General features: G+C 35.7%; 1 protein-coding gene across 5 annotated transcripts in view; it reads right to left on the reverse strand.

Annotated features, from left to right (window-relative positions):
• The window catches only part of GULP1 (GULP PTB domain containing engulfment adaptor 1), a 317,880-nt gene that overhangs the window by 24,272 nt on the left and 265,839 nt on the right, over positions 1–27,769 (reverse strand). For all 5 annotated transcript variants that reach the window (XM_032755190.2, XM_032755188.2, XM_058440353.1 and 2 more), the window contains 2 exons: positions 2,778–2,894; positions 2,017–2,109 (listed from right to left, as the gene is read on the reverse strand). In XM_032755190.2, coding sequence (XP_032611081.1) covers positions 2,017–2,109; positions 2,778–2,894 — 210 coding nt within the window. The remainder of the gene's footprint in view (positions 1–2,016; positions 2,110–2,777; positions 2,895–27,769) is intronic.

The raw sequence follows: 27,769 nt of genomic DNA on the forward strand, positions 1-27,769 counted from the left end.
TTGTCATTTCTGAAGCTGACTCAGTAACCCTATGAGATCACCAATGCATATTAATAATCCTGACCCACCTTCTTCTCAGAGCAGCGTCTGCTTTGGGAAGATAAAAAAGGTGGGATGCAGTTTTATTAATATGTTTGAAACCTCTTTGCTCCTCTCAAATGTTCTTCCTCAGATAAAGAGGTTACACAATGACCAGGTTTGGGTTTGCATCCAAAAAGGTGATGGAGCTTATTTTACTCCTTTGTCAACACAAAAATGAAAGCAAAGCTACTCTTCATATGTGATGAATTCCAGAAACAACTATGTTACCAAAACTCCTTGAAAAAGTTACTTCCTCTTCATATAAATGAAGTACATTTATTCTTATTCTCCTAGTATATTTCACAACATGGCTTATAATATGAATTTCAACAAGAGGATGTGTGTTCCATCTTGGGATGGAAGGTTGAATAATGAGTTTGAACTGATGTTCTGTCCCTAGCAGCAAGAGAGGCAAGAAAAAAGTCATAATCCTGGTGAGCAGCAAACAGTGACAAGAAAAAATAAGAAGGAATATCAGAATAAAACCAGAACCTGAAGAGGATGCTCCAGCATAGATACATTGGTACCTCAGTCCCAACCTCTCTCATCAAGGCCATAGGAGCCCTACTGGCACAAACCATCTGCAAGCAATGGAAATACTCACTCTTTCAAATGGGAGGTGGAAAAATGTGAGTTTACAGGAAAAATCATTTTTTGACCCATTTCCAGAGTGTGCCAAGTTTGAAACCCTAAATGAAACTTCTATAGAAACATCTTTTTTCATAGTGATGAGCTTGTGAATGATTCTAGTATTAGATATTAAGAAATGAACATTTTCAGTGAGTTTATCCTACGTATTGAAGCACAATAAGCTTCCGTAAAAAAATTTTGCAACAAATTTCTTTTTTCAGTTCATGTTTATGTTATAAGTTAGATATTAATTTTTTTGAAACAGGGTCTTTCTCTGTCACCCAGGCTGGAGTGGAGTGGTGCTATCATGGATCACTGCAGCCATGACCTCTGGGCTCATGCCATCCTCTTACCTCAGCCTCCCCAGTGGCTGAGACTACAGGTGTGTGCCAATATGCCTGGATAATTTTTTGTATTTTTTGTAGAGACAAGGTTTCACCATGTTGCCAGACTGGTCTTGAACCCCTGGGCTCAAATGATCTTCCTGCCTTGGCCTCCCAAAATGTTGGGATTACAGATATAAGCCACTGTGCTTGGCCTAGATATTAAATATTTTTAAATGAAGAATAATAAATACACTTTAATAAAGAATATCAGTAGTACAGATTATTCAAACTGAAAAATATCTTTTCCTGAATATATTTTGCCTAGAAAAAATATTGTTTTAAATTCCACCTCCCTCCAATAAATTCCCTTTGCCAAAATCACGTAATAATGATATCATACATGGTATTGGGAAAAGGATTTCAAAACTATGACAAGTCAGACATAAATATTTTAACTACAAAGATTTGAGTTTTGTCTACAGAGAATACCACTCATTTTAATGTTTGAAATACAATTGCCTCACTCCCAGCGGGAACCCTTACCATGTAATATAAGAAACCAGGTTCAGTCTTGCTCACAGTTGAATTCCTACAATGAAGTTGAGCACTTCAAGGGGAGACTGGCATAGGTCGTTAAATCTAACCCAGCAAATAGTAATTAATAGAAATGAAAGAAGAATATGCCACAAAGAGAAAAATTATATTATGTAATAAAACTTAAGACTAACTTGAGGGTTGAATTACGTTAGAAAACCCAGAGGAAAACAGCAACATAGAAAACAACTCTGATTTGAACTAACTAGGTAATTTTAAGTTTTAAATTAAACTGCTTAGCAGCCTTCATCTCTATCCATGTTTACTTTGAAATTACTGATCCCAAAGTATTATATGAAATATTGCAGAACTAGTGATACACAGATGTTTTATCACCACAAAATCTTGTTTCTAAGGAAAACATAGACATATTCAATATACTCACTGGAGGTGTTGATACTTGAGTTATTCTCAGTTGGTTTTCCAAATCTTGTACTTTATTTTTAAGTTCCATATTTTCTGTTTCTAAGTCTTGGATCTAAAAAGAAAATCATTATTGAATAACTTTCTGTTTTTTTTTCTTGGAAAATACTGGCTACAGTTATGAGTAGGAATTTATATTACATAAAACTTTAATGCACTTTGTTGCTCATGAGGAGAAAATTGTTGATAAAGCTTGGGAAATGCTGGAGGATTCTAGATCATTGAAAGACTTAAATTTATAATATATTTTTATGTGTGTGCAAATTTTATGTTCCTAATATCTTAACATTGTGTTTCCTTGTTGGACTGTGCAATCTATACCCATAATCTTGGAATATAACCACAAGACAGTGAAACTTGCTTATGATGATTTTGAAGAGTGGAGAAAGGCATAATTTAATTACCAAGGAATCTGATCTGCATGGAAAACCACTTACCCAGCATCTGCTGCTTCTGCTGCTCTGATCCCCATGAGAAGCATCAGGAAGTGAAGCAAAATCACATGAGAACACTAAGTTCTTGTGGGAATTCAATATAAAATAGTTAAAAAAAAAACTGTGCAGGGGATCAGGAATGAAAAATTATGGGAACACGGTGAAAGCAGTTCCAATCAGTCAGTGTGGGTGAAATGTAACGGCAGGCCTTCTAAATTTGTTTGATGATATGCAAGTTTCCCTGTACTTACATCACACAAATGTAAAACAACAAGCTTTGTTTACTCACTCTTTTTTGTAACCCTGCGATCTGTTTTCTTGTTTCCACATCTTTTCCTCCTGATTCTAGAAATTTCCTGTATGCCAGGTCAAATGCTTGGCCAATTGTTAAAGTGATCTCTTCAGCCTGTGTAAAAATCAAACAAAGATTTGCATTTTAATAATATGTCAAACTGTTTTTGAATCGAGAAAACAACATTCACATAAGCACTTACTCCAAGACATTCACAAGAGGTACTTCAAAAGGGCAACAGTTGGCAGTAGAGATGTAGTAAATGAGCAAGGTAGTAGGCTAACATCATAACTCAATGCCCACCCAGGCACAACACTGAGAAAACAAGCAGACTTGGGGGTGGGCATTACTGAATAGCTGTTGAAGTGAGAAAGTTGGAAGCAAGAGTTCCTTCTGTCAAATTCTCATCTCTTTTATTGTATTGTTTTTTCCTACTTGTTTTTCTCCCTTTCTCAAATATTTAGTGCCTATGAAATGAAAGCAGAGTGCCAAATGTAGTTTCTCTCCTTGCTTTGCTACTTATTTCCTTCTCCTTGTGAGAAGGGTTTGTTAAACCCTAAGCAGGTAACTTGAATGAGGCTGGCCAGGTGGTGTCTCTGGAAAGCTTGAGGTATGCCCTCTAAATGGAACACCTGCTACTCGGTCCCAGTTAATTGTTGCCTGGTGGAAGTGAGCAATTCCAATCTGAAACTGTCAGATCTTATGTATGCAAGATGAGGTCAGAAGTCTGAAATTTTATATGACAGCTCCCAATTTTAAGCGATGGTAAACAGTTTGTATTTTGGTAAAACACAGTGCCAGGGATCAAAATATATATGTCATCTGAATTTGGGTTTGTAAACAACTTAAAATCTCAGATCTATTGATTAGAAACTGCCACAAATATATCTTATGACCACAAGCTCATTTCTTTTCCATTTATATCTCCACTGAATTCATAATGTCTTGCACATAGTAAAGACTACAGATTTATTTACTTAATCAACATTATAAAGAATTTTGGTAAAGGCATTAATAAGATTTAATGTTGTCACAATTATGTCATATTTAGTAAGACCTCCAGATAACAAGAAGACTAGTAGTAATATATATTGAAAATGCTATGCTTTAACTCTACTACAAATTCTAATAATTTATTATCTACTGTGATCAACATAAAATGAAAACATGCTTTGTTAATCAGCTTATATCATTTAATAGAATTTTTATAGTTCATTATTTAAGGAGGGCTTTAGAGAAAAAAATATAGTATTTAACCTAGTTAACTAAAAAATGCAAAATATGTACATAATATTTTAAAGGAAGACTGTTTTACAAAAGAAAAGAAAAAAGACAAGAAAGTAAAGGACAATGAGCTATAATAAGAACTACTAAGTAAATGAAAATGACAGATACCAATGTACGCATGTTCAATGGCTTAAACTAATTGGTTGTGTTAGATATTAAGATTATTTGTAATATTAAAGAAGTGGTTTTGATAGATTGTGGGATTATGAATAATTTGTTTTCTAATTTCTAATTTGTTTGTCTAATGAATAATTCGTTTCTAATTTCAAAATTTTAGGTAACAGGTTTTTGTTTATTCTACAATAAAAAGACTTCTTTCTTCTTTTTAAAACTTTCTTCTGAAACAAAATGGGATACATGTGCAGAACGTGCAGGTTAGTTACACAGGTATACGTGTGCCATGGTGGTTTGCTGCACCTATTGACCCATCTAAGTTCCCTCCCTTCACCTCCCACCCCCTAACAGGTCCTGGTGTGTGTTGTTCCCCTCTCTGTGTCCATGTGTTCTCATTGTTCAACTCCCACTTCTGGGTGATAACATGTGGTGTTTGCTTTTCTGTTCCTGTGTTACTTTGCTAAGGATGATAGTTTCCAGCTTCATCCATGTCCCTGCAAAGGACATTATCTCATTCCTTTTTATGGCTGCAGAGTATTCCATGGGATAAGGGATATATGTACCACTTTTCTTTATCCAGTCTATCATTGATGGGCATTTGGGTTGGTTCCAAGTCTTTGCTATTGGAAATAGTGCTGCAATAAACATACGTGTGCATTTGTCTTTATAGTAGAATGATTTGTATTCCTTTGAATGTATATCCAGTAATGAGATTGCTGGGTCAAATGGTAGTTCTAGTTCTAGATCCTTGAGAAATTCCCAGACATCTTCCACAATAATTGAACTAATTTACATTCCCACCAACAGTGTAAAAGCGTTTATATTTCTCCACAGCCTTGCCAGCATCTATTGTTTCCTGACTTTTTAATAATCACCATTCTGACTGGTTTGAGATCTCATTGTGGTTTTGATTTGCATTTCTCCGATGATCAGTGATGTTGAGTTTTTTTTCATATGCTTCTTGGCCACATAAATGTCTTCTTTTGAGGAGTGTCTCTTCATATCCTTTGCCCACTTTGTGATGGGGTTGTTTTTTTCTTATAAATAAGTTTAAGTTCCTTGTAAATTCTAGATATTAGACCTTTGTCAGATGGTTAGATTTTTAATTATAGGTTGCTTCCCTTCTAAATTATGATTTCGATGTATCCTTCCGTTTTTTTTTTTTTTTTTTTTTTTTTTTTGAGATGGAGTCTCACTCAGCTACACAGGCTGGAGTGCAGTGGCACAATCTCAGCTCACTGCAACCTCCACCCCACCGGTTCAAGAGATTCTCCTGTCTCAGCCACCTGAGTAGCTGGGACTACAGGCACGTGGCACCACACCCAGCTTTTTTTTTTTTTTTTATTTTTAGTAGAGACTGGGTTTCACCATGTTGGCCAGGCTGGTCTTGAACTCCTGACCACAGCTGATCCACCCGCCTTGGCCTCCCGAAGTGTCTATGTGTCCTTTTAACGAGACATTATGTTATCTTCAAATACTCAATTTGTACATTATAAAAATCATTTAAATGGTAACATTGTTGATTCTTCATTAATGACATTTGGCCTCATTTATTTATATTAATAACTTTAAAAAACCATGTTCTCATTTCATAATAACATCTTTATTAGGCACTTAGCTGTCTAGTAAATATTCTGCATATATTATCTTACTTGATTCTCATCATGGCTCTGAAGTAAGGATTATTATTACCCCACAATACATATGATGAAACTGCAATTTTGTAAAGTTGTATAACTTGCCTAAAGCTAGCGAGTGGAGAAAGTGAATTTAAATCCAGATTTCTGACTCTCTGACCATCACACTTTTGGGGGTGGAGGGTGAAATTTATATACAATGAAATGCACAGATCATAATAAATTTATAAATCATGTAAGGTATATAATCTCCAACTTATTAAAAATAAAGAATATTTGTAGCCCGCCAGAATGTCTCTCATGCCTACTTTCAGTCAAATCTCATCTATTATGGGCGAACATTCTTCAGTTTTTATCATTATAAATCAGTTTTGCCTGTCTTTGATATTTATAAAAATAGACTATATAATATGTATTCTTTTGTGTCTGTATTCTTCTGCTGACTTAAAGTTTCTGAGTTTCATACATGTTGTACATATCAATAACACATCGGTTTTGTTGCTGGTTAGCATTTCATGTTACAAATATACCACAAGTGATTTACCCATTGTACTATTGATGGACATTCATGGTTTTGTCAGTTCTTAGTTACTAGACATGAAACTACCACAACATTCTTCTAAGATCTTTTTGTAGACGTATGTTTTCTTGTCTCTTGGTAAATACCTAGAATGTAATTGTTAAATCAGGGGAGGTTTAACATTATAAGAAACTGTGCAACTGTTTTCCAAAGTAATAATATAATTTTGCATTTCCACCAGCAGTAAGAGAGTTCTCAATATGCCACATTCTCAGAAACAACAGATATTGACAGTCTTTTTCATTTGAGACAGTATACTAGATGAGTGATGCTATAGTAATGTGTTTTAAATTTATATTTCCCTGTTGAATAATATTAGTCCAGTTTTATGAGTTCATTGCCTTTTTTATGTTCTCTTTAATAAACTAACTTCCTGTAGAAGTCTACTGCCCACTTTTATTAGGTGTTTTGTCTTTTTATTAGGGATTTTTAGGAGTTTTTTACATAGTCTGGATACAGATCCTTTTTCAGATACACGTTTTGGGAATATAGCCACTTGCTTTTTCAGTTTGCTGATAGTGTTTATAGATTAACAGAAAATGTTTTATTTTTGATAAAGTCCATTGTATCCTTTTTTTGTTCATGTCTAGTGCTTTTGGGGTCATTTCTAGGAAATCACTATCCATCCAAAGTTCATAATGACATTCTATGTTTTTTAATGAAAGTTACATATAAGATTACAAAAGATTCTACTTTTATGTCTATGATCCATCTCAAATAGTTTTATGTAGCATAAGTAGGAGATAAATTTCAAAAATTTTTTCCATATATTTAGCTAGTTATTTCAACACCATTTGTCAAAAGACTTTCTTTTTTCCATTGAATTTTTTTGTCACATTTGTGGAAAAAAATTAACCATGTATGTATGGATATTTCTAAACTCTACAATACAGTTCATTTATTATTTATTATTCCATTAATACCACCCTGACTTGGTAAGAGTTTAAGGTAAGTTCTGACATCAGGTATACTTCCCCAGATTTTGGTCTTCTCTCTAAAAATTAATTTGTTTTTGTTCTAGGTAATTTACATTACCTTATTAGAAATAACTTTTCAATTTTTACTAACAATCCCATTGTGATTTTAATCAGAATTGTATTGAATCCATGGATCGATCAATTTGGTAGAATTGACCACAATTAAACTGAGCCTTCCAATCCATAAATACGGTATCTTTCTCCCATTATTTTAGGTCTTTTTTACTTACATCAATACTTTGAAGATTTCAGTATAGAGGGCTTGCATATTTTTAAAATTCTCATTATTTCACGTTTCCTGATGCTACGGTAAATACATTTTTCTTTCTTTCTTTTTGCTAGTAGACAGACACAATTTAATTTTGCACATTGACTTGTAAGCTTTGTTTTTCCTAAATTTGTTTCATAAATCTAATGGTTGTAGATTCTCAGCAATTTTTATGTAAAAAAGTTGATATTATATGTGTGAAAAAAGACAATTTTTTCCTATTTCTTTCCAATCCTTGTGCCCTTCCTCTCCATCTATTCACTAGTTAAGGCACCTAATACTATGTTAAATAGGTAGTAAGAATGGACATCCTTGCATTGTTCCCAGTCTTAGAAGGAAAGCATTCAACAATTCACCATTAATTATGATGTTATATGCAGGAATTTTAAAGTTTTTATCAGAAAAAAAATGTCTCTTCTTTTCCTAGTATGTTATAAATTTTATCAGCAATGGGTTGAATTTTGTCTAGTGGCTTTTCTGTATTTGCTGAAATTACGGTGTTATTATTCTGTTAAGATGTTGTATTATGTTGATTGATTTTTCTTATGTTAAACCAAACTTGAATTCCTGGGATAAACCTCACCTGGTAATAATGTATTATCTATTTTCCATAGTGCTGGACTTGATTTGGAATTATTATGTAAAAGAGTGTTAAGTCTATGTCATAAGAAACACTGGAATATAATTTTCATTTTTTGTAAGGTCTTTGTTATGTTTTCAACCAGGGTAACACTGGCTTCATAAAATGATTTGGAAGCGTTACTTTATTCTCTTAATTCTGAAAAGGTTTATGTATAATTGGTATTTTAAAAAGAAATGTTTTACAAATTTTAATAGTGAAACTATCTGAGCTTGGTATTTCACTTGTCAAAAAGTTTTGCCAAATATTTGGCCCACATATTTAATTCCAAATGTGTGGGCCAAATATTTAGTTCCAAATCTTTTTTAAAAATATAAATATAAGTTTACATTTATAAATTAATTTATATTAAACATTTATATGTAATTTTATAAATTCAGATTTTCTACTTCTTCTCTATGAATTTGGTAAATTGAGTTTCAAGATATTTATCAATTTATATTATTTACCAAATTTACTGGTATAATAGTTTTATAATATTTATCTTTGTATCCTTTTAAAGAATATAGGATCTGCAGCTTCATCCACTATTTCTAGTATTGGCAATTTGTGTTTTCTGTCACTTTTGTCCTTGATGAAGCTTTTTAGAGATTGCTAATTTCATTCTTAATTAATTAAGGCCAATATTTGGCCTTCTTAATTTTCATTATTATAGTTGGTCCAATTTCAATGTCATTGATTCTACTGTAGTATTTCTTAACCTTCTACTTTAATTTTGATTTGTTTTCCTTGTTTTCATTTAACTTTATAATGTCAGGACTAAAATAATTAATTTTAACTTTTCTATCTTTTCTTATGTAAAGACTGAAAGCTATGAATTTGCCTCTCAGCAGCTTTATCCTTTACAAATTTTGATACATTGTATTTTACTGCTCTTCAGTTAAAGAATAATTTAATTCCCCTGTAACTTTTCTTTTAGCTATAGTTATATAAAGGGTGTTTTAATTCAAAATATTTGTACAAAATATTTAACTCTAAATATGTGGGCCAAATATTTAGTTCCATATATTTGTAGTTAGACAATATTTGCTGTGATATTTTCAGTTTTGAAACTTACTGAGTCTCCCAATATGGCCCAGCATATAGTGTACCTCTGTAAACATTCCATGTGCATTCAAAAGGAAAGTATACTCTGTTGCTTGGGAGAGCATTCTATTCATGTCTATTAAAGTGGTGGATGATACTGGGTTTTGTTTTTTTTTCTGGTACCTTTATTGACTTTTTTCTACTCGTTCTGTCAATTGCTGAGAAAAGTATTAAAATGTACAACTATAATTGTAGATTAGCCTTTTTGCCAAATAAAACTGCTAGATTTTCTGTTTCATTTTTGAAGAAACTAATGTCATTTCATAAATACATCTTGGCACTTTAATCACATTTTGAATATATAATCCAAGAGCAAAGACTGGAATTCAACAGAAAAGTGGCAGGAAACACCAAAAGCAAGGAAGGAAGAAGACAGGCAGCCTGTTTGGTTGAGATCAGCTGGGAGCCAGGAGTGACTTTCCATACATGGGAAAAGGGTGAATGAAAGACTTCCAGCAGCCCTCATCCCCATCATAGAATCACGCAATCCTGGCTAAGGGACAGCCCCTCAACCCTCCCAACTCCTGAAACTAAAATATGTACCTGTTGGTAGACCATGTGATATAACTGCTCCCAGGAGGGAACTTGCACTAGGTCCCACATAATTTCTGAGACCTAAGTAGCTACAGCAAGCTACAGTTTGAATCCCAGCCTTGAGCAGATTGCACACTGTCCTGAGGCCCAGAAGTGCTGAGGCTGAGGCATTAGGGAAACTTGGGCTGTTGCTGCTGGGACTAGAACATGACCTGGGAATAAGCTCCCAAGGGTGGGGCTGAGAAACAAGCAAGGCATTGGCTGTAGCTGCTGGGTAGAACACAAGTGCCACTGAGACTGAGAATGGGATGTGACTGGGATGCAAGCTGCCACTGAAACTTAGTCACAAGCTGAGTGGGGGCTCCTGTAGCTGGGGCTGAGGTACAACCTAGGCAAGGACTACCACTGCCAGGGATGAAGGCAAGTAAAACAGGACTGGGCCATGAGAACGATGTGCATTCCCCACTCCCCAGCCCAAGATGTGGCTACCAAGGCCAACGCCAACCTCTGCAATGCTGGGGCCTCAGCGTGGCTACTACTGCCCCTCACTCATGCATTCTGCCAGGGGCCTGAGAATTGCCCTGCCCCTGCCCACTACAGCTAGTGACTACTGTCACCACTGAGGGATCTGAGCACAAGCCTGCCCAGCACAGACCCCAGGACTTAGCCCAGTGTCATGTGGATTACCCAACCCAATCCACCACATTGGGCACTTGAGTGCACCTCCCAGAGGCATGAGGTTGGCCCTAAACTCTAAACTCCTGGCTGCTACTACCTTAACTGGCACCCAAGGGCCTGAAGACTGGCTCACCCAGCCCATCATAGCCACTGCCAACATCAACATACAGTACCTAGGATGCAGATAATTTTCCTGTCACTGATACTACCATAATCCATACCACAGTGCCTGCTTAGGGGACCAAGAACTTGTCCACCTGCTCAGTCCACTGTGGCCACGACTAGCATCCAAGCAAGCCAACTAGAAGCCCAAGAATTGGTCCACTGGTAACCATCAATACCACTGCCAGCATATATCAGCCTAGGGAATAAAGATAGGCATGATCAGCCCACTGTTGCCATGACTGGGGCTTAAACAGTGACATGCTTAACATCCCAGTCCCCAGCGCAAATTCACCACAACCTCCCCTAATATCTGCACACTGGTACCAATTTACTGTATTAGTCTGTTTTCATGCTGCTGATAAAGACATACCTGAGACTAGGAAGAAAAAGAGGTTTAATTGGACTTACAGTTCCCCATGGCTGTGGAGGCCTCAGAATCATGGCAGGAGGTGAAAAGCACTTCTTACATGGCAGCAGCAAGAGAAAATGAGAAAGATGCAAAAGTGGAAACCCCTGATAAAACCATCAGATCTCATGAGACTTATTCACTACCACGAGAATGGTATGGGGGAAACTGGCCCCATGATTCAAACGATCTCCCGCTGGGTTCTGTCCACAACATATGGGTATTATGGGAGTACAATTCAAGATGAGATTTAGGTGGGGACACAGAACCAAACCATATCACTGGCCATGTGGTAGAAAAGAGGAGCCCATTTTCAGGGGAGGAATTCAAGCAGGCTGCAGAAATTTTCACAAGTGAAAAGCAGCCAAGCACTAACAGCCAAGACAATGGGGGAAAGGCCTTGAAGTAATTTCAGAGTACTTTGCAGCATACCCTCCCATTGCAGTCTTCCTAGGAGGGAAGAACGGTTTCATGGGCCAGGCCCAGGGCCCCACTGCCCTGCACAGCTTCACAACACTACTCCCTGCTTCCCAGCCACTCCAGCTCCAGCTAAGGCTCAAAGAGGCCCAGGTACAGCGCAAGTCACTGCTTCAGAGGGTGCAAGTCATAAGCTTTGGCAGTTTCCACATGGTGTTAAGCCTGCAGATGCACAGAGTGTAAGAGGTGAGCCTTGCTGCAAGATTGGAGCCCTCATTAGACACCCCACACAGACTTCCCATTGGGGACTGCCTAGTGAAGCTGTGAGAAAAGGGCCACCATTTTCCAGACCCCAGAATGGTGGATCCACTGAGAGTTTGCACCCTCTGACTGAAAAGCCACAAGCACTTAACACCAGCACATGAGAGTAGCCATTAGGGCTGAACCCTAATGGCAAAGCCACAGGGCCAGAGTTGCCCAAGACCTTGGGAGCCCACCTCTCAAACCAGTGTGCCCTGGATATGGGACACGGAGTCAAACAAGATTCTTTTGGAGCTTTAAGATGTAATGACTACCCTGCTGGATTTTGGGATTGCATGAGGCCTGCATCTCCTTTCTTTTGGCCAATTTCTCCCTTTTGGAATGGGAATGTTTACCCAGTACTTGTACTCCCATTGTATGTTGGAATTAATTAACTTGCTTTGGATTTTGCAGTCTCATAAGTGAAAGGGACTTCCCTTGTCTCAGATGAGATTTTGGACTTTGGACTTTTGGGTTAAGGCCGAAACAAGTTAAGACTTTGGGGACTATTGGAAAGGTATGATTGTATTTTGCAATGTGAGAAGGATATGAGATTTAGGGGACCAGATGCAGAAAGATATGTTTTGGATCTGTGTTCCTACCAAATCTCATGTCAAACTGTAATCTCCAGTGTTGGAGATGGGGCCTGATGGTAGGTGATTGGAACGTGGTGGTAGATTTCTTTTTTTTTTTTTTGAGACGGAGTCTTGCTCTGTCGCCCAGGCTGGAGTGCAGTGGTGCGATCTAGGCTCACTGCAAGCTCTGCCTCCTGGGTTCACACCATTCTCCTGCCTCAGCCTCCTGAGTAGCTGGGACTACCGGTGCCCGCCACCATGCCCGGCTAATTTTTAGTCTTTTTTAGTAGAGACGGGGTTTCACCATGGTCTCGATCTCCTGACCTCATGATCCACCTGCCTCGGCCTCCTAAAGTGCTGGGATTACAGGCGTGAGCCACCGAGCCCAGCCATGTGGTGGTAGATTTCTGAGTGGTTTAGCAACAACCTCCCCACAAAAAGTAAATTCAAAAACAGGAAGAAGTGACTTTTATACGAATGTGCAGATATCAACATAAGGACACAGGAAACAAAAAATCAAGGAAATATGACACCTTGAAAGAAACATAATAATTCTCTGGTAAATTAAGATCTCCAGTAGATCTTAATAAAAAAGAAATTCTCAAAATCTCAGATAAAGAATTGAAGATACTGATTTGAAAGAAGCTCGGTGAGATACAAGAGAAATCTGAAAAACAACAAAAAAAAATCAGAAAAACAAATCAGTATATGAATGAGAAAAATACCGAAGAGATAGATAAGTTTTAGAAGAACGAAAGACAAATTCTAGAACTTAAGGACTCATTGAGGAGAAATACAATGATATCTTCGACAATAGACTAGATCAAGTGGAAGAAAAAAAAATCTCAACTCTTAAAGACAGATCTTTTGAAATAATTCAGTCGGACAAATATAAAGATAAATATAATAGAAAAGAATGAGGGAAGGCTTCACGACACTTGTGACACCTTAAAATTACTGAAAATTCAAATTATCAGTGTTCCCAAGGGTGAAGAAAGCACAAAAGGATTAGAAAACCCATTTCATGAAATAGTCAATGAAAACTTTCTTTTCCTTTTTTTTTTGAGATGGAGTCTTGCTCTGTCATCCAGGATGGGGTGCAGTGGTGCAATCTTAGCTCACTGCAACCTCTGTCTCCCGGGTTCAAGCAATTCTTCTGCTTCAGCCTCCCAAGTAGCTGGGATTACAGGTGCGTGCCACCATGCCTGGCTAATTTTTGTATTTTTAGTAGAGATGGGTTTTCATCATATTGGCCAGGCTGGTCTCAAACTCCCGACCTTGTTATCCACCTTACTGGCCTTCCAAAATGCTGAGATTACAGGTGTGAGCCACCGCACCCAGCCTAGATGAAAACTCTCTAAGTCTAGCAGGAGATATAAATATCCACTTACTGAAAGATCGATGATCCCCAAGCAGATACAAAACAAATAGGCAGTCACCATGGCACATTATACTCAGACTATATAAAGTCAAAGATAAAGAATCATAAAAACAGCAAGAGGAAAGCATCTAGTCACCTATAAAGGAAATCGTATCAGCCTAACAATGAATTTCTCAGCAAAAACATTACAGACTAGAAGAGAATGGGCTAAAGTATTCAATGTGCTAAAAGAAAAAAAGAACATGATATCCAGCAATGTTCTCCTTTCTAAATGAAGAAGAAATAAAGTCTTTCTCAGACAAGTAGATACTGAGGGAATTTGTTACCACTAGACTGGTCTTACATGAATTGCTCAAGGAAGTCTTAAACCTGGAAACAAATGGACAAGATTTACCAACAGGAAAACACATGAATGTATAAAACTCATTGGTAAAGAACTAACACAAAGGAAAAAGATAAAAGACTCAAAGTGTACCACTACAGACATCTACCAAAACAACAAAGATGAACAATAACAGAAGAAAGTCAAATATAAAACAACCAGAAAACAATTAACAATATGACAGGAACAAAGCCTTACCTAGCAATAATAACACTGACTGTAAATGGATTAAGTTTTCTATATAATTATATAGTACGAATGAATTGATTTTTAAAATGATCCAAATATATGCTCCCTTCTAGAAACACACCGTACCAGTATAGGCACATATAGACTAAAAGTAAAGAGACAGAAAAAGATATTCTACACAGATGAAAACCAAAAGCAAGCAGAAATAGCTGTACTTAGATAAAATAGGCTTTAAGCCAAAAACAGTTCTAAAAAGATGGAAAACGTCATTATATAATGATAAAGGAATATATCCAGTGAAATGATATAACAATTTTTAAAAATCTAAGTACATATGCACCCAATATTGGCGCACAAAGATCCATAAAGTAAATATTTCTAGATCTAAAGAGAGACATAGACTGCAATACAATAATAGTGGGGGAGTCCAAAACCCCACTGTCAGTACTAGATAGATCATCTAGACAGATAACAAAATCCCCCAAATTTAAACTGTACTACAGACCAAATTGACCTAATACACATTTATAGAATATTCTATCCAAAAACTGAAGAAGATACATTCTTTTCATTAGTACATAGAACATTCCCCAGTATATATTAGGCCACAAAACAAGTCTCAACAAATAAAAACAAATGATAATAATTTCTACTATCCACCCTCAGACCACAATGGAATAAAAATAAATCAATACTAATAAGAACTTTGGAAAATATACAAATACATGAAAACTAAACAACATGCTCCTGAATGACCATTGGGTTGAAAAAGAAATTAAGATGGAAATAAAAAAAAATTCTTAAAAAAAATGGAAACATAAACTAAAACCTGTGAGACACAGTAAAACCAGTGCTAAGAGGAACATTTATAGCAATAAATTCCTGTATCAAAAAATTCCTGTAGAAAGATAACATGTTAACAACTTAATATATCCTACAGAACTAGAAAAGTAAGAACAAACCAACCCAAAATTAACATTATAAAATAAATAAAAAAGATCAGAACAGAACTAAATGAAATAGAGACTAAAAAAAATACACAAGATCAAAGAAACAAAAAATTGGTTCCTTGAAATAAGTAAAATTGAGAAATCATTAAGCAGACTAACCAAGAAGAGAGAATATCCAAATAAACTAAATCAGAATGAAAAAGGAAATATAACAACTGATTACAGAAATACAAAGATCACCAAAGACTATTATAAACAACAATATGCTGACAAACTGAACAATCTGAACAATCTAGAGTAAATGGGTAAGTTCCTGGAAACGTGCAACCTAACAAAAGTGAATCAGGAAGAAATAGAAAACCTGGGCAGGCCGATATGAGTAGCAATATTGAATCAGTAATAAAAACTGTTCCATCTGAGAGAAGTGCTTGAAGGAGCTGATGGAGCTGAAAGCCAAGTTTCGAGAACTATGTGAAGAATGCAGAAGCCTCAGTGGCCGTTGCGATCAACTGGAAGAAAGGGTATCAGTGACGGAAGATGAAATGAATGAAATGAAGTGAGAAGGGAAGTTTAGAGAAAAAATAATAAAAAGAAATGAACAAAGCCTCCAAGAAATATGGGACTATGTGAAAAGACCAAACCTACGTCTGATTGGTGTACCTGAAAGTGACGGGGAGAATGGAACCAAGTTGGAAAACACTCTGCAAGATATTATCCAGGAGAACTTCCCCAATCTAGGAAGGCAGGCCAACATTCAGATTCAGGAAACACAGAGAGTGCCACAAAGATACTCCTCGAGAAGAGCAACTCCAAGACACACAATTGTCAGATTCACCAAAATTGAAATGAAGGAAAAAATGTTAAGAGCAGCCAGAGAGAAAGGTCGGGTTACCCACAAAGGGAAGCCCCTCAGACTAACAGCTGATCTCTTGGCAGGAACTCTACAAGCCAGAAGAGAGTGGGGGCCAATAGTCAACATTCTTAAAGAAAAGAATTTTCAACCCAGAATTTCATATCCAGCCAAACTAAGCTTCGTAAGTGAAGGAGAAATAAAATACAGACAAGCAAATGCTGAGAGATTTTGTCACCACCAGGCCTGCCCTAAAAGAGCTCCTGAAGGAAGCACTAAACATGGAAAGGAACAATGGGTACCAGCCACTGCAAAAACATGCCAAATTGTAAAGACCATCGAGGCTAGGAAGAAACTGCATCAACTAACGAGCAAAATAACCAGCTAACATCATAATGACAGGATCAAATTCACACATGACAATATTAATTTTAAATGTAAATGGGCTAAATGCTCCAATTAAAAGACTCAGACTGGCAAATTGGATAAGGAGTCAAGACCCATCAGTGTGCTGTATTCAGGAAACCCATCTCACATGCAGAGACACACATAGACTCAAAATAAAGGGATGGACGAAGATCTACCAAGCAAATGGAAAACAAAAAAAGGCAGGGGTTGCAATCCTAGTCTCTGATAAAACAGACTTTAAACCAACAAAGATGAAAAGAGACAAAGAAGGCCATTACATAATGGTAAAGGGATCAATTCAACAAGAAGAGCTAAGTATTCTAAATATATATGCACTCAATACAGGAGCACCCAGATTCATAAAGCAAGTCCTGAGTGACCTACAAAGAGACTTAGACTCCCCACACAATAATAATGGGAGATTTTAACACCCCACTGTCAACATCAGACAGATCAATGAGACAGAAAGTTAACAAGGATATCCAGGAATTGAACTCAGCTCTGCACAAAGTGGACCTAATAGACATCTACAGAACTCTCCACCTGAAACCAACAGAATATACATTCTTTTCAGCACCACACCACACCTATTCCAAAATTGAACACATAGTTGGAAGTAAAGCTCTCCTCAGCAAATGTAAAAGAACAGAAATTATAACAAACTGTCTCTCAGACCACAGTGCAATCAAACTAGAACTCAGGATTAAGAAACTCACTCAAAACCGCTCAACTACATGGAAACTGAACAACCTGCTCCTGAATGACTACTGGGTACATAACGAAATGAAGGCAGAAATAAAGATGTTCTTTGAAACCAACGAGAACAAAGACACAACATACCAGAATCTCTGGGACACATTCAAAGCACTGTGTAGAGTGAAATTTATAGCACTAAATGCCCACAAGAGAAAGCAGGAGAGATCCAAAATTGACACCCTAACTTCACAATTAAAAGAACTAGAAAAGCAAGAGCAAACACATTCAAAAGCTAGCAGAAGGCAAGAAATAACTAAAATCAGAGCAGAACTGGAGGAAATAGAGACACAAAAAATCCTTCAAAAAATTAATGAATCCAAGGAGCTGGTTTTTTGAAAAGATAAACAAAATTGATAGACCACTAGCAAGACTAATAAAGAAGAAAAGAGAGAAGAATCAAATGGATGCAATAAAGAATGATAAAGGGGATATCACCACCGATCCCACAGAAATACAATCTACCATCAGAGAATACTACAAACACCTCTGCGCAAATAAACTAGAAAATCTAGAAGAAATGGATAAATTCCTCGACAAATACACCTTCCCAAGACTAAACCAGGAAGAAGTTGAATCTCTGAATAGACCAATAACTGGTTCTGAAATTGTGGCAATAATCAATAGCTTACCAACCAAAAAGAGTCCAGGACCTGATGGATTCACAGCCGAATTCTACCAGAGGTACAAGGAGGAACTGGTACCATTCCTTCTGAAACTATTCCAATTGATAGAAAAAGAGGGAATCCTTCCTAACACATTTTATGAGGCCAGCATCATCCTCATACCAAAGCCTGGCAGAGACACAACCAAAAAAGAGAATTTCAGACCAATATCCTTGATGAATATCGATGCAAAAATCCTCAATAAAATACTGGCAAACCGAATCCAGCAGCACATCAAAAAGTTTATCCACCATCATCAAGTGGGCTTCATCCCTGGGATGCAAGGCTGGTTCAACATACACAAATCAATAAATGTAATCCAGCATACAAACAGAACCAAAGACAAAAACCACATTATTATCTCAATAGATGCCAAAAAGGCCTTTGACAAAATTCAACAACCCTTCATGCCAAAAACTCTCAGCAAATTAGGTATTGATGGGACATATCTCAAAATAATAAGAGCTATCTATGACAAACCGACAGCCAATATCATACTGAATGGGCAAAAACTGGAAGCATTCCCTTTGAAAACTGGCACAAGACAGGGATGCCCTCTCTCACCGCTCCTATTCAACATAGTGCTGGAAGTTCTGGCCAGGGCAATCAGGCAGGAGAAGGAAATAAAGGGTATTCAATTAGGAAAAGAGGAAGTCAAATTGTCCCTGTTTGCAGATGACATGATTGTATATCTAGAAAACTCCATCATCTCAGCCCAAAATCTCCTTAAGCTGATAAGCAACTTCAGCAAAGTCTCTGGATACAAAATCAATGTGCAAAAATCACAAGCATTCTTGTACACCAATCACAGACAAACAGAGAGCCAAATCATGAGTGAACTCCCATTCACAATTGCTTCAAAGAGAATAAAATACCTAAGAATCCAACTTACAAGGGACGTGAAGGACCTCTTCAAGGAGAACTACAAACCACTGCTCAATGAAATAAAAGAGGATACAAACAAATGGAAGAACATTCCATGCTCATGGGTTGGAAGAATCAATATCATGAAAATGGCCATACTGCCCAAGGTAATTTACAGATTCAATGCCATCCCCATCAAGCTACCAATGACTTTCTTCACAGAATTGGAAAAAACTACTTTAAAGTTAATATGGAACCAAAAAAGAGCCCGCATCGCCAAGTCAATCCTAAGCCAAAAGAACAAAGCTGGAGGCATCACACTACCTGACTTCAAACTATACTACAAGGCTACACTAACCAAAACAGCATGGTACTGGTACCACAACAGAGACATAGATCAATGGAACAGAACAGAGCCCTCAGAAATAATGCCGCATATCTACAACTATCTGATCTTTGACAAACCTGACAAATACAAGCAATGGGAAAAGGATTCCTATTTAATAAATGGTGCTGGGAAAACTGGCTAGCCATATGTAGAAAGCTGAAACTGGATCCCTTCCTTAAACCTTATACAAAAATTAATTCAAGATGGATTAAAGACTTACATGTTAGACCTAAAACCATAAAAACCCTAGAAGAAAACCTAGGCAATACCATTCAGGACATAGGCATGGGCAAGGACTTCATGTCTAAAACACCAAAAGCAATGGCAACAAAAGCCAAAATTGACAAATGGGTTCTAATTAAACTAAAGAGCTTCTGCACAGCAAAAGAAACTACCATCAGAGTGAACAGGCAATCTACAAAATGGGAGAAAATTTTCGCAACCTACTCATCTGACAAAGGGCTAATATCCAGAATCTACAATGAACTCAAACAAATTTACAAGAAAAAAACAAACAACCCCATCAAAAAGTGGGCAAAGGACATGAACAGACACTTCTCAAAAGAAGACATTTATGCAGCCAAAAAACACATGCAAAAATGCTCATCATCACTGGCCATCAGAGGAATGCAAATCAAAACCACAATGAGATACCATCTCACACCAGTTAGAATGGCCATCATTAAAAAGTCAGGAAACAACAGGTGCTGGAGAGGATGTGGAGAAATAGGAACACTTTTACACTGTTGGTGGGATTGTAAACTAGTTCAACCATTGTGGAAGTCAGTGTGGCGATTCCTCAGGGATCTAGAACTAGAAATACCATTTGACCCAGCCATCCCATTACTGGATATATACCCAAAGGATTATAAATCATGCTGCTATAAAGACACATGCACACATATGTTTATTGCGGCACTGTTCACAATAGCAAAGACTTGGAACCAACCCAAATGTCCAACAACGACATACTGGATTAAGTAAATGTGGCACATATAAACCATGGAATACTATGCAGCCATAAAAAATGATGTATTCATGTCCTTTGTAGGGACATGGATGAAACTGGAAACCATCATTCTCAGTAAACTATCGCAAGGACAAAAAACCAAACACTGCATGTTCTCACTCATGGGTGGGAATTGAACAATGAGAACACACGGACACAGGAATGGGAACAGCACACTCCGGGGACTGTTGTGGGGTAGGGAGATGGGGGAGGGACAGCATTAAAAGATATACCTAATGCTAAATGACGAGTTAATGGGTGCAGCACACCAACATGGCACATGGATACATATGTAACAAATCTGCACATTGTGCACATGTACCCTAAAACTTAAAGTATAATAATAATAATGATAAATTAATTACTCCAAAAAAAAACTGTCTCAACAAAGAAAAGGTCAGGACTAGATGGATTCACAACAAAATTCTACCAAATATGCAAAGAACTAATACCAATCCTGAAACTATTCCAAAACATTGAAGAACAGGGTTCTTCTTAACTCATTCTATAAGGCCAAGATCCCCTTGATAACAAAACCAGATAAGGATACAACAACAACAAAAACAAAACTACTGGTCAATATTCTTGATGAACAAAGACACAAAATCCTCAACAAAATGTTAGCTAACTCAACAGCACAGAAAAATATAATACACCATGATTGAGTGGTATTTATACAAGAGATGCGTGGATGGTTCAACATATACAGATCAGTAAAGGCGGTAACTCAAATTAATGGAATGAAGGACAAAAATAATCATCTCAATAGACACAGAAAAAGAATTTGATAAAGTTCAACATTCCTTCATGATAACAATCTCTCGACAAACTAGGCACAGAAGAAACATACCATAAAATAACAAATCCACACCTAATGTCATACTGAAGGAGGAAATGGTGAAAGCCTTTCCTCTACAAACTGGAAGAAGACAAGAATGCCCACCTTCATTATTCCTATTCAACACAGTACTGGACGTCCACCCAGGGCAATCAAACAAGAAAGAAATAAAAGGCATCCAAATTGGAAAAGAGGAGTCAAATTATCCCTCTTTGCTGATATGATCTTATATCTAGAAAAACCTAATTGCTCCATAAAAAAACTCTCAGATTTGATAAATGAATTTAGTAAGACGGAGGACACAAAATTAATGTACAAAAGTCAGGAGCATTTCTGTACACCAGTGATGTAGCTGAGAAGGAAAGCAAGAAGGCAATCTCTTTTACGATAGTGCAATATGTATACACATGCATATATATATATACATATATATATAGAGAGAGAGAGAGATAAACACATATATGTATATACATATATATAGTAATAAATATATATATGAATAAATTTAACCAAGGAGGTAAAAGTTCTCTATAAGGAGAGTACTATTTACTGTCTGATAAAAGAAATAGTCAATGATACAAACAAATAGAAAAATATCCTATGTTCATGGATCATAAGAAATAATATCATTTAAATGACTCTACCAACCAAGGCAACCTGCAGATTCAATGCAATGTCTACCAAAATACTGACATCATTCATCACAGAATAAGAAACGGCAAACTTAAAGCAATTCTGAGCAAAAAGACCCAAGCTGGAGGCATCACATTACCTGACTTCAAAATATACTACAAGGCAACAGTAACCAAAGCAGTATGGTATTGGTATAAAAACAGACACGCAGACTAATGGAATAGAATAAAGAACTCAGAAATAAAACCACATATTTACAGTCAACTGAGCTTTGACAAAGCCAAAAAGAACTTACATTGGAGAAAGAACATCCTCTTCAATTAATGGTGCTGGGAAAATTGAATTGAATAGAATGAAACTGGACCCCTATCTATCACCATATATAAAAATCAACTCAAAGTGGCCTAAAAACTTACATGTAATATCTGGAACTGTAAAAATATTAAAAGAAAATCTAAGGAAAACTACTGAACATTGGGCTAGGCAGAGAATTTATGACTAAGATGTCAAAAGTACTGGCAACACAAACAAAAATGGACAAATGGTACTTAATTACACTAAAAAGCATCTGCACAGAAAAATAAATAATCAACAGAATGAAGAAACAACTTTTGAACTGGAGAAAATATTTTCGGATTATTCATCTGACAGAGGACTAACTTCCAGAATATACAAGGAACTCAAACAACTTAGGAAAAAAAAAATGTTCCCATTTAAAAAAAAAAAAATGAGAAAGAACATGAATAGACATTTCCCACAGGAAGACACACGTTCAGCCAGCAAGTATATTAAAACACGCTCAATATCATAACCATCACGGAATGCAAATCAAAACCACAATGTTATCATCTTACCCCAGTCAGAATGGCTATTATCAAAAAGACAAAAGATAACAGAGACCGGCGAGGATGTGGAGAAAAAGGAACTTTTATGCACTGTTGGTGGAAATGTAAACTACTAAAGCTACTATGGAAAACAGTATAAAGATTTCAAAAAAAAAAACCTGAAAATATACTTATCATTTGATCCAGCAGCTCCACTACTGGGTATCCATCCAAAGGAAAAGAAATCAATATATCAAAGGGATTCCTGCACTCAGATGTTTATTTCAAGACTATTCACAATAGCAAACATATGGAATCAACCTAAATGTCTGCCAATGGATAAATGGATGCAGAAAATGTGGTGTATATATGCACAATAAAATATTATTTGGCGATAAAAGTAATGATATCATGTCATTTGCAGCAACATGGATGGAACTGGAGGTCATTATCTTAAGTGAGATAAACAAGGCACAAAAAGACAAATATTGCATGTTCTTATTTACATGTGAAAGTAAAGTATTTGACCACATGGAGGTAGAGAGTAGAAAGATGGATAACAGAGCCTGAGAAGAATAAGTGGGGAAAGGAGGATGAAGAGAAGTGGGTTAATGGGTACAAACATACAGTTAGAGAGAAGGAATAAATTCAGTGTTTGATAGTAGAGTAAGGTGACTACAGTTAATATAAATGTATTATACTCAGGTGATGCCCTCCCTAAATGCCTTGACTTGATCACTACACATTATATCTCTGTAACAATGTTTCACATTTACTCCACAAATTTGTTCAAATAAAAGAAAGTTTGTCTTAAAAAATCACATACAAAAGAACCTCAGACAATTAAATTAACTAAAAAATTAGTTTTCTAGTTTACAGCTGGTCACTCCTGCTTGCTGTCATAATAAGCCAATTCTTTGGAGTTTTTAAACTCAGGGACTTGATATGTAAATTATAGTATTTCATGAAATGGAGACATGAAAACTGGTATTGGAAGGAAATACTCAGCAACAATAAGCTTCCAGATTCTAATTTCAAACTAATTACATTAAGTTGGATGGCTAATCTAAGAAAATTAGCTCTCCCTCAACCATGTAATGAAATAAAAAAACATTAATTTTTTATTTGGATAAATGTGATTCAAAAATTTTTATTAATACAAAGTAAACATGAAATATGGCTATAATAAGAATATGCAGTAAACACCTTCTCACAAATAGACCTTGTAAAATGACTGGATGCAATGATTCCTTCTAGTACTAATAATGTATGATTCTTTTGACAATGAACTCTTTTTATGGAGAATTAATTAAGATGTAAAAACGAAGTTTTAAACTTTGCCTTGTTTTACAGTTCCTTTCACATCATTAAAAAATGTGTGTGTGATAATTTCATTTGTTTATTGGGGCTACTCTTTAAATTATATTAAAAGCAGCATTCAGCAAATAAGGTATATTTATTAACATTTGGAAATGAAATTGTGAAAAATAAAGAAAATCAAAATAATGGTTAAACAGTTGACAGCAATTATATTTAATTTATAATAAAAATAAACCATATCACAACAAATTCTCTGTTCTAGTTTTGTAGTATGCTAAGGTAGGCCTTCCTCTAAGTTCAAATTCTGTCTCTATCTAGCTTGTCACTCTAGGAAAGAAACTAATTCTTTTTGGCCTGCATTTACTTAAAATAAGATAAAAGGTTTGGTCCAAATAGGCCATACGTTATTCTTCAGATATTTAAGGTAAACTTTATTTTCAGATAATTTAGATTTACACTCAGCTGTGAGAAATAATACAGAGAGATCTTGTGTATCCTTTGTCCAGGTTATTCTAATGATAATATATTGCAAAACTACAGTACAGTACTATAGTACAATCAGGATATTAAGAATATAGTCAAAATACAGAATAATTTGATTACGACAAGAATCCTTCATCTTGCTGTTTTATAAGCACATCCTCTTCTAGCCTGCCCTCACCATTTCCTTAACCTCTGGCAATCACTAATTGTTCTCCATTTCTATAATTTTGCTATTTTAAGAATGTTATAGAAATCGAATCATAGAGTACACAGGCTTTTGAGAAAGACTTTTTGCATTCCCTAATCTCTGGAGAGTCATCCACATTGCTGTGTGTCTAATAGTTCATGCCTTTTTATTGCTAAGTAATGTCCCTTCACACATTTTCTGGATGGCTTGTAGTTTTGGGCTATTATGAATAAGCCTCTATAAATATTTGTGTATAGGTTTTTGTGTGAACATTTTAAGTTTTGATTTCTCTGGGATAAATGTCCAAGTATTTCATAGAACAGCTGCATGTTTAGCTTCTTATAAAAGTGCCAAACTGTTTTTCCTGAATGGTCATACCATTTTATATCTCCATCAGCTATGTGTGAATGATGTACTTTTTCCCCATTCTTACCAGCATTTGGTGATTTTATTGTAGCCTGATAATTCTGTAGTAATATCTTATTTTGATTTTTATTTGCATTTCCCTAATGGACACCAATGTTTAACATCTTTTCACATGCTTACTTTCCATCTGTATATCCTCTTCAATGAAATGCATCTTGTTGTCTTTTGTTCATGTTCTAATTTGATTGTTTTCATATTGTTGAGTGTTGAATGATTTTTTACTAGTTATTTGTCTGATATGTGGTTTGCAAATACTTTCTCCCAGTCTTTTCATCCCTAATTTGATAAAGAGCATCTAAACAAAATACAGATATTTTACTTTATGATAAAAAAATGCTTTCTTAAGACATGGAACAAAGCACTTATACATAGAAAAATGTTTTCAAAAGTTCAATGTATCATTTTCCCCCATTTTAAATCCTGCTATGGATGTCAATTCTAAGAACTCTTTTCCTAGCCCTACACCCTGAAGATTTCCCACGTGTTTTTTTGCTAAATGTTTTATAGTTGTATTTTTATATCTAAGTCCATGATGAATTTTCAGTTAATTTTTACATAGAGTGTGAGGTTTAGGTCAAGGTGCATTTTATTTGCCTATGAAAGTCCAATTGCACCAGCACTCTCTGAAAACAAAACAAAACAAAACGAAACAAAACAAAACAAAACAAAACCTTCTTCCCCCTATTGTACTGCTTTTGCAGCATTGACAAACATTAGCTGGGCATATTTCTGTGTGTTAATTTATATGTTCGCTCTTCCATCGACCTATTGTCTATCCCTCCACCAAAACTAAAGTCTTCATTAGTAAAGGTATCTAATAAGTCTTGAAACAGGGTAGATGAATTACTTTCACTTCACTGCTCTTTTTTTGAAATTGTTTTAGCGATTCTAGTTCCTTTGCTTTCCCATATAAAGTTTAGAATAATCTTGTCTATATCTACAAACAACCTTGCTATAATTTTGACAGGAATTGTGTTAAAAAGAACTGAAAATAGTATCTCTCCATTTATTTATAGATTCTATCATTTCTTTTATCAGCAATTTGTTGCATATGAATTTTCAGCATACAAATTTCACTTCTTAGTTTAGACTTATACCTATGTATTCCACTTCTTTTAGCAATTGTAAATTTTTGTATCCATATGTTCACTACTAGTATACAGCAATACAATTGATCCATGTATGTTAATTATGTATTCTGCCACCTGGCTAAACTCATTTATTAAATGCAGAAACTGTTTTAGACTGAAAATTTTCTACTTAGACAATCATGCCATCTGCATATAAGCACAGTTTTATTTCTTTTTTTACAATCTGCAAATTTATTATATGCTTTTTTGTCTTGCTGCAATGGCTAGAGCTTCTATGGCTGTGTTTCATATGAGCCAAGAGAGTGAAAAGCTTTGCTTAGTTGCATATCTTAGGAGGAAAGCATACATTTTTTCTACCATAAAGTAAAATATCTGTATTTTGTTTAGATGCTCTTTATCAAATTGAGGAAGTTCTTTCTATTCCTATTTTTCTGAGAGTTTTAAACAATGAGTGTGTGTTCATTCTTTAAGTTATTTTTAAAGCATTGACTGGTATTATCACGTTTCTTCTTTAGATTTTCCATGTGGTTGACTATATCATTGGATTTTTGAATGTTGAGCAAAATGTGCATCCTTGGGACAAACTACTCTTAATCTTTGCATATAATTCTTTTAATGCATGTGATGGTTATTACTGAGCATCAACTTTATTGGATTGAAGGATGCAAAGTATTGATCCTGTGTGTGTCTGTGAGGGTGCTGCCAAAGGAGATTAACGTTTGAGTCAGTGGGCTGGAAAAGGCAGACCCACCTTTAATCTGGATGGGCACCATTTAATCGGCTGCTGGTGCAGCCAGAATATAAAGCAGACAGAAAAACGTGAAAAGGCTAAACTGGCTTAACCTCCCAGCCTACATCTTTCTCCTGTGCTGGATGCTTCCTGCCCTTGAACTTGGACTTCAAGTTTTTCAGCTTTGGGACTATGACTGGCTTCCTTGCTCCTCAGCTTGCAGCTGGGCCTATTGTGGCACCTTGTGATTGTGTGAGTTTAATACTCCTTAATAAACTTCCAATATATATATTAGCTCTATCCATCTAGAGAACCCTGACTAATATAATGCATTACTGGGTTATATTTCCTTAGGAATTTTTACATTTATGTTCCTGAGGAATTCAGATCTCTAGTTTTTTTTTTTTTTTTTTTTCATTATCTAAGTCTGGTTTTGGTATCAGAGAAATACTAGTTTCACAAAATGAAGTAGAAAGTGTTTCTGTCTCTCTTATTTTTCACTGGAATGGATTGTACAGAATAGCATTAATTCCTGTTTAAACATTTTATAGAATTCTCCAGTGAAACCATCTACACCTGGAGATTTATCTTTTAATAACTTTTAATTTATAAATTTAATTTCCTTTATAGTTACCAGGCTATTAAAATAATCTATTTAATAATGAGTGATTTGTGGTAATATTGTTCCTAAATAATTGATCCAATTTATTTGTATTTTTGAATTTGTGTGTGTAAAGTTCTTTATAGGATTCTCTTATTCTTTTGATATTCAGAGAGTCTGTAGTGAAATCTGCTGGTTCTCATTCTAAATATTGGTAACTTGAGTCTTCTCCCTCTCTTTTGTTCTTTGCCAAATTAATACAATTTGTGACTTTTATAATCTTTTAAAGAATCAGGTCTTTGCTTCATTATTTTCTGTATTTTCTACTTCACCAATTTCTTCTCTTATTAATC

This window comes from Hylobates moloch, unplaced genomic scaffold, assembly GCF_009828535.3.
Source record: "Hylobates moloch isolate HMO894 unplaced genomic scaffold, HMol_V3 SCAFFOLD_1, whole genome shotgun sequence".
Lineage (NCBI taxonomy): Eukaryota > Metazoa > Chordata > Mammalia > Primates > Hylobatidae > Hylobates > Hylobates moloch.